Source organism: Trachymyrmex cornetzi, unplaced genomic scaffold (assembly GCF_001594075.2).
Source record: "Trachymyrmex cornetzi isolate Tcor2-1 unplaced genomic scaffold, Tcor1.1 scaffold482, whole genome shotgun sequence".
Lineage (NCBI taxonomy): Eukaryota > Metazoa > Arthropoda > Insecta > Hymenoptera > Formicidae > Trachymyrmex > Trachymyrmex cornetzi.
In genome coordinates this window covers 1,055,950-1,063,895 of record NW_017299641.1, presented here as the reverse complement: position 1 = coordinate 1,063,895, position 7,946 = coordinate 1,055,950, and the positions used below count along the sequence as shown (strand labels likewise).

Below are 7,946 nucleotides of genomic sequence, written 5' to 3'. Positions count from 1 at the left end.
GGGAGGGAGGGAGGGGAGAAGGGAAAGAGGGTGCGCGACGCGACGCGCATTCTCTTCCCCGTGGATGATTTACGAGCTATATGAGCGCTCGTCAACGCGGTCGTAATCAACGCGCGGTGTCACCTGCAAGTGTTCTCGCGGTGTGATTGAATATTCGAGGTAAAAGGGGTATATACGCGCGCAACATCGGCAGCAATCGGCGGGAATTTAAGGAAAGCAGGGATATTATTGAATAAACACGCGAGTAAATCTGCGGCAAAGAAGAGTGGAAGTCTAGGTGGGAATTCGATTGATATAGCTGCAAGCTATTGAATTGCAAGCAAACGGCGGGAGTGATACTTTGACGCGGGCAACTTGCCGTTTATCGGCCTGCATTGATCTCTGTACGGGCGGCGACAGCGGACGACCGACGAGCGCGGATTGGATTAAGCGTGACCAAGGAAACACTTGACACCTCGCGTGTGCGGGTGATCGTCTGTAACGATCCCGCGTCAAGCTCGAGGATAATATATCGTACGTCGTATAATTATAAATACTCGATCGATTTACAAGGACAATCGCTTTCGATCGTCCCGTAATTCTTTTCGGATCGGAGCAACGCGGATGATTGATACGATTGCACTTGCACAATAAATAAAGAATCAAGTGGAATGAATGAAGATTCAAGAAGAATCATTCGCTGGATCGCGAGATCGTAAGACGATGATGGCTTCGTGGCGAGGGAGCGACGCGACGTGTATAGCTTCTTCCGAGTCCCGGCCGCCTTTCCAGATGACTATCCGCAATCGTTAAAATCGCTAAAATCGCTAATCGCGACGCTAGATCGATAGCGATATGGATAAAAATCACGCGCAAGATCTCTCCGACGGAGAGAAATTTGGTGCTGTGATCTATGTACCAAAACTATGTACAATTTGATCGGTTTATTATTATATATCGCTTTATCGACGAGATTACGCTATGCAATGCGGGCTTCCTTTTCTTACTTAAATTAAGTGCATCGCGATCACACGTAGAATACACAATATATGTAATTGACATAATAAAATTAAATTGTGCATTTTAGTGCGCAAAGTGCGACGCAGACAATATTATATCTTTGAATTTTTAATTATTTAATAATAGCCTTTTGTAATACAGATGGTAATCGCTTTTGTCCAATACAGAGAAGATGGCCATCGCCGCCTCGGAGAATTATCAGTTGAAATGGCACAGCTACGGAGCGCATCTGCACAGCTCCGTCGCGACTCTGCTCCACTCAGAATCCTTCGCGGACGTTTTACTGGCCACGTCCTGCGGGCGGCACGTGGCGGCCCATCGATTCGTCCTCGCGGCCTGCTCGTCTTACCTCAGTCACATTTTTCAAACGTGCCATTTCGGCGCCAACACCAACGCTCCGATAATCGTGGTCGGTAATCCAAATCTTTCTCACTTGAGTACAAACTTATATACAATTAGCGTTAGCTAATGCATTTTCTTCGCCGTAGTTCTTCTCACCTCTTATCAAATAGATTCGAAACCACGTGTGGATGATGAATAACGGAATGACGTACGTTATTTCATGCCGTAGGTGTTGCCTACGGAGATAGGATACCGCACGTTAAAAATCCTAATACAGTACATGTACAGTGGCGAAGCCACTGTGACCAACGATCAGCTGGAAGGAGTCCTCAAGGCCGGCGACATACTACGTGTGCGTGGACTCTGGAGATCAAATACCGGCAGCAGCAAGAAGGAGAACATACAATCGAATAATCAGAAAATCGAACGCGACAAGCGGGAAACGTCGCAGCTGACCGGACAAATACAAAAGATCAAACTGGTACAACCGACCGCGGAGAAGGTAATCGAAAATGCGCAGCAGGCAGCCACGGCTTGCCAAAATAATATACAGCCCGCAAAGTCGGTTGAGAGGAAGAGCACCGAGAAAATCGAGGATAAGACCAACGAATCTGAGACCAAGAAAGTCTCGGAGGAGAAGAATAACGAGCAGAGCAAGAACAAGGAAAACCTCGAGACAAACGGCAAAAAGAAGAAAGCCGTTAACAGCGACGTCGAGTCGAATAAGTCCAAGAGCGAAGGTGGTGAAAACGTGAGCTAATTTTTTTAGGTTTAGCAATAATGCAATAAAGAGAAGTACTCTCGTTTACTAACGAAAAGCCTAATATTCTTTTTCTTTTTTAGACTGAACTAAACTTGGAGTTGTTAGTAAAGGACGAGCCGATCGATTGGGAAGAAACGATCGATCCGTCGGAATCACTCACGATAGACCATGAAATCGATATCAAACCAGTGCGTAAAGTTAAAGCTACCATAGACAATTAGTTGCTTTTTTTTAAATATAATAAAATTTTAAGATAATAACGTTTGCTCTATTGTTGTCGCAGGAGATCGTACATAGTGCGGATGAGGATGGAGATATGGAGGAGGAAGAGTATACCCCACTGACATGCGATATGTGCAGTCAAACGTTTAACAGACCGTCGGATTGGGTGAGACATATAGAATTCACGCACGCTGACATGACTGAAAATCGGAGAAAGAAACGAAAGGTACCGTGTCATAAATTCTTTACAACGTATACGCACACGAAAGATAGTGAAACGAAGAAAACGCGGTGGTTTCAGGACGATATAAACGACGACAGCAAAGACTTTCCTCCTCTGAAGTGTGATCTATGTGGTAACATGTATTCCACGCCGCAAGAGTGGGTGCGTCACATACAGACGGAACATACGGAGGAGCAGTTGGCCTTGATGAACAATTCGGCGCCCCCTAAGCCGAAAAGGGTTCACAATCACCAAAAGTTATGCAACATATGTCAAAAAGAATTCCCGAGTCACGCTTCGATGGTCATCCACCAAAGAACGCATACGGGCGAAAAGCCTTTCCTTTGCTCTTATTGTAAAAAAGGCTTCAATGTAAAGAGCAACTTGCTGAGGCATTTAAGGACACTGCATGACAAATACGTACATCCTAGCTTATACGGAAGTAATGGTAGCACGAACGCTTAAAGACCCTTCACATTTCTTTCCGACTATATATATATATGTGTGTGTGTGTGTGTGTGTGTGTGTGTGTGTATACACACGTGTGTGTATGTATTGTCTGCATGGCGTCTCAGTTGTGGAGAGACCATACAGTATCTTATGTATATTCAATATTATGACTACGTAGACTGAACGTGTATCTATACGTATAAAATGGATGCCAAATCGGAGCACGACATGACGACAAACGAGTCAAGATCTGTGTGAATCTCCACCGAAAGAAAACATAACTGAGCGCATTTAAAAAATTGCATATTGGAGAGAAATCTATACAAACTATTTTTTCTAAAGAGTAGTTGTGTCGCATTCTTTATATATAATATTCTTTTTAATATAGAAAATAATAGAACTCCTCTCTCGTTAAACAACTTTCGATTGGGTTGAAACAAGAAAGCAATATCAGGGTCTTAATACCAAAGAGGCTGATTAAATATTGCCAAAATGTGTTATTTGAATATTTTAAACCTCCTTTTTTTCCTTTTAATGTAGTGCACATATATATATAAAAGGGTTAACAGATTTTTGTTCAAGAGCAAAGAGAGGACAAATGATGAATGATTTTACTATTTATAGATATCTCTGTCGAGGAATGCTTGCGTGTAAAATATGATTCTATAGTATAAATCAATATATTTAATGATTACTTATTAACTTAATTACTTAGAGTAATTATAGGATAAATCCAAATTGTGTAAGATTTAACTGTATACTATTTCTAGGCTATTCCATCCATGATAGCCCTCTTATTCCTTCAGCTCGTAAGTTAATTATGTATTTTTATATTAAAGTAGCGTATACACACAAACATATAAGAAATAAGGTACTTGCATTAAGCAAAATTTGAAATTTCGGTCTAGGCTAGGATATAAGAATAACATATAACATTCAAAATTTATCAAATTTTTTGAAAATATATTGAGTTCTTCTTATACATATAAAAAAAGAACAATGCGATATTATCAAAATACTGTCACAGTTTCTGAAACATTAATAATGTGAATATTGATTAAGAGGATGACACCATTTTGCTATACTAATCATTGTGTCACTCTACTATAAATTTTAGTGTCAATTCTGCATTGCGCTAGCACTGTGACGAGCCAAATAACTTTTAAATGTAAAATTAAAATATATTACCTTAAAAGTATTTTTAACTTCGCCTTACTTGTACCTCAATATCAAATAATGGAAAACGGAATATTTAATTTTCTGGATCAGTAAAATACATGTATGGTATCATCTCCTTGTAATTATGTCAAGCCAATTAATAATTTAGTTTCTATTGAAATAAATATGACGATGTCGAATGTTAATAGGACAAAATTTTCCAAAACTATCAGTAACGTAATACAGTGCCGTTAATTACAGTTCAATGTATATGAATTCTATTTCTATCGTTATATTTTTAGTTTTCTTCCTCATCGTCGATTTTGGGTGCTAGGTAATACCTGATGTGTCCAATATCGCCAATCTTATATTCACATACTAGAGGCACGTCGTCAGACATGGATAATTGAACTTGGTTACAAAGAGGGCCAGCTTTAACAAAACAATTGAGATAACGGCAAGAAAACGTTAATTTTACTGGTTCCTGCATATTAACTATTACTGCTTCTTCTTCCTTATCAGCGTCTGCAGTCTGCGCTAATTTGATGTTAGCTGCAAAAAAAGAAATAAAAGCAGCTTGTAAGTCACTTATTCAACTGCATGTACAGGATGTCTCTGTGCAAATTAATATTTCCGTCTTATTTTATAACAAATATTCTGTATAACATTATTTATAAACATTATAGTGTTTTCAACTCCTACTTTGATTAAATCCATATATAAATACATCTACAAAACTTGGTCTATTATTACAATTTCATTTAGTGTTTAAATATCTCTCCATGAGTACATCTTGTATGGAAGTAAAAACAAACAAGGAAAAGTAAAATATGACCTATCTGACAAGATTAGAAAAATTTTCAATATACTTTCAGTTAACGACTGAGAGCTGAAATTCTGCAATTAGTTTCAATCTATTGTTGGACATAGAAAATCTCAACATTGAGAAAAATGTCGAGTTTACATTTCAACGACGTAAGTAGAGAAAAACAAATTACATGCTATATATTGGTATAGGAATGTAGTCAATTAGACATTAATTAGAGATGAGAACAGTTATGGAAGTAGTGGAACAGTGGGATAGAATGCTAATTATAAGTGTTAGGCATGAGAACGAAGGTTTCCAAACTTAAAATTGCAGTATTGAAGCTTAAAATTGTTCTATCTCCTGATTAAATGATATTTATCTTGTATGCGTATATGTATACATTGATATTTCATTGATATTTACCTGAGCCATAATCACCAGACGCACTAAATTTTATACCTTCTTTGGAACATGCGAAAGTTATAGATTCCCCAAATTGGCTCAAATCCCTACATATACGGGTAAATTCTGCAGTGGGCATTTTTACAACACACGAGTATGAAGTCTCCTGTAAAGCAATTACTTGATGAATGATAACTATGTAGGTTTTCTACAATAAGTCATTATCTAAGCTTTAGATCACAAGTCATAAGAAATTGACCAATCATAGTCAAGTGTTTTATACATATTTAACTATGATTGATCAATTTCTTATAGCTTAAGGCTGATATTACACTTGTTGTATGATAAAATTTTTCAAACATCAAGTGGCTAAAGGACAGAAAGATTTGAGAAAATCTTTCTGTCCTGTAGCTAATCGACAGGCTTGAAAAGCTTGTTGTATGACAAAAAATGGATGAATGTAATATTAGTCTGACTTGGAGCTTAGATCAGAGCTGTCCAAGGTCGGTGTTTTTTGGCTTGAAATCGAAATGTGCCAGTATTCACACCTGTTACCGTGCGTTCCTATTCTTTACTTCATTGCTATTTTGTCATAGTGCGCGATGCTCGGTCTCATGGCACTAGGTTGAAATCGCTAATAGTTATTGACCTGTGTCTTTCTGTTATTTATATTTTTATAGTTAAATATATTATGAATGATAGTATCTTGTAATATTAGTACAGAATACTTTTAAACAGTGAGAAACAGGTCAAAAATTTTTAACGATTTCAAACTAGTGTCGTCACTGAGACCGAACGTCGCACGCTACGACAAAACAGTAATAAAGTAAGAAATAGGAATGGTAATAGGTGTGAATACCGGTTGATTTCAAGCCAAAAAAACACTGACCTTGAACAGCTTTGACTTAGATAATGACTTATTGTACAAAGCTCATTAATATTTACTCTATTAATTTAAGATAAGTAAAACTCACAGGTATACCCAAATGTTCTTGATCCATATTAATCAGTTTCATCTCATATTCAGCTAGCTTCTCCTTGTTGGGCGATTCAAATATAAAAACGACCGACTCGGGATTGTCCCACGCTCTGAGGGTTACCGTGTCTTCTGCACCAGCGCATCGTAATATCTTTGACATACTGGAAGCAGGTTTCGTGATTGATTATTGTTATACAAAGTGCATTAAATTATTATAACAATTTTCTGATTCTAGACCTATCCTTTTCGTATGCATATCTCAAAAATTTGCTTCGTTTCTACTTCAAACCTCATAAATTGCATAAGCATTTATTTCACTTCATATAGCAAGACATAAAGCAAAAGCAGCCAAAAGAAACACAAGTACAACCTCTTTGTTCAAGAGACAGTCGTTCGGCGCATAACCTTTAAATTATTAGGTCCGTGCTCACCAACTAATGCTCATCCCCATCGATAAATTTCGATCGCAACGATACTTGTCGAAGCCATCGCTCCTGAGATTCAATGAGACGAGGGAAACGTGTGCGTTGTCCATCGCCTGGACCTGAATCCCCGAGTCAGAGCATTCGAAAGTCGCCTCGGTTAGGAGATCCTTTACCGCATCCAACACCTTCTTCAGGATCGCGCTTTGTACCAAACGTGCCTCAAACATTGTGTTGATTCTTTTACGCTAACACTGATAAATTCAGCGTCCTCCAGTGATCCCAGAGTAAAAAATGCAGCTGCCGTGAAAAGTGGTCTGACAAAACAACTATACTCGTTTAACTAGTTGTAGCTTCTTTGCAAATTTGGACTGTTTCAGACTGTTTGGAGGTTGAGGGACGGTTACCCGCGCTTTTGTCGGGCGTTCGTTTAAGCGGAAATAGATGGCATTCTTGAGTCATAAATTATTAAAGTCACTAGATTAACAAAGTACCACGATGTTAAAATTCACTCAAATGCTGGATTCACCCTGCATCCGATTTGCGTCGTACGACGCTCTGCAACCAATCAGAAAACAGGATTCCGATGGATTTTGCTTCATTTCATCGGAATTCTGTTTTCTGATTGGTTGAAGAGCGTCGTACGACGAAAATCGGATACAGGGTGAATCCAGCAACTGCCACTGCCGAGTGCCGCGTCATGTTTTGTTGCGCGGTAAACGTTTCCGCGTCCATTGTGCAGGAACCAAAAGAGTTTGGACACCGAGTGATGATTTTTGATTGGTTCCGCTCAAAGACCCTAGAAATAGAAGTCCGGCCAAAGATGTCTCCATTCTCATTGGCCAAAAAAGGATATGACGCGACCAATCGTTGCTGTTGAAACTTCCTTCCAAGCGCAGCATAATTTAAATATGGTGAAACGAAAAATAAAGGAAAATTTTTTATTTACTTTTGTTAATAATTAAATTATTTTATTACGACGTATGTACAAAAACGTGTTCGGATTCCCACTCCAAGTGCCATGTCGTCCTTGTTTAACTTTTGGTAAATAACAAGGATGCAATGATACATGGGTGGCGCTCTGGTTGAGATCTGACATAACCATGATTGGAATACGGATTCATATGGTCTGTAATCTGTTTTTTTGTTCCTCCATTAAACTGAACTAAAGTGCACTC

General features: G+C 38.6%; 2 protein-coding genes across 4 annotated transcripts in view; one reads left to right on the top strand and one right to left on the bottom strand.

Annotated features, from left to right (window-relative positions):
- Positions 1-3,908, top strand: part of LOC108765318 (zinc finger and BTB domain-containing protein 14) — a 5,971-nt gene extending 2,063 nt beyond the window's left edge. For all 3 annotated transcript variants that reach the window (XM_018513987.1, XM_018513986.1, XM_018513984.1), the window contains exons 2-6: positions 1,167-1,408; positions 1,571-2,092; positions 2,185-2,292; positions 2,388-2,552; positions 2,628-3,908. In XM_018513987.1, coding sequence (XP_018369489.1) covers positions 1,167-1,408; positions 1,571-2,092; positions 2,185-2,292; positions 2,388-2,552; positions 2,628-3,014 — 1,424 coding nt within the window. In that variant the 3' untranslated portion in view covers positions 3,015-3,908. The remainder of the gene's footprint in view (positions 1-1,166; positions 1,409-1,570; positions 2,093-2,184; positions 2,293-2,387; positions 2,553-2,627) is intronic.
- A 75-nt stretch (positions 3,909-3,983) lies between these two features.
- On the bottom strand, positions 3,984-7,185 carry PCNA (Proliferating cell nuclear antigen). The gene is made up of 4 exons (XM_018513988.1): positions 6,778-7,185; positions 6,342-6,507; positions 5,389-5,533; positions 3,984-4,709 (listed from the first exon to the last, which is right to left on the bottom strand). The coding sequence occupies exons 1-4, from the start codon at positions 6,996-6,998 to the stop codon at positions 4,456-4,458; spliced, it is 786 nt and encodes a 261-aa protein (XP_018369490.1). The 5' UTR covers positions 6,999-7,185; the 3' UTR covers positions 3,984-4,455.
- Between the last annotated feature and the right edge of the window lie 761 nt (positions 7,186-7,946).

Bases quoted from the DNA above. Each gene is read 5' to 3' on its own strand.
- PCNA (XM_018513988.1), bottom strand. From the start codon at position 6,998: ATGTTTGAGGCACGTTTGGTACAAAGCGCGATCCTGAAGAAGGTGTTG. The intron at 6,508-6,777 runs GTGAGCACGGAC...ACCTGCTTCCAG, and splicing joins ATGGGGATGAGCATTAGTTG to TATGTCAAAGATATTACGAT. The intron at 5,534-6,341 runs GTGAGTTTTACT...ATTGCTTTACAG, and splicing joins AAGAACATTTGGGTATACCT to GAGACTTCATACTCGTGTGT.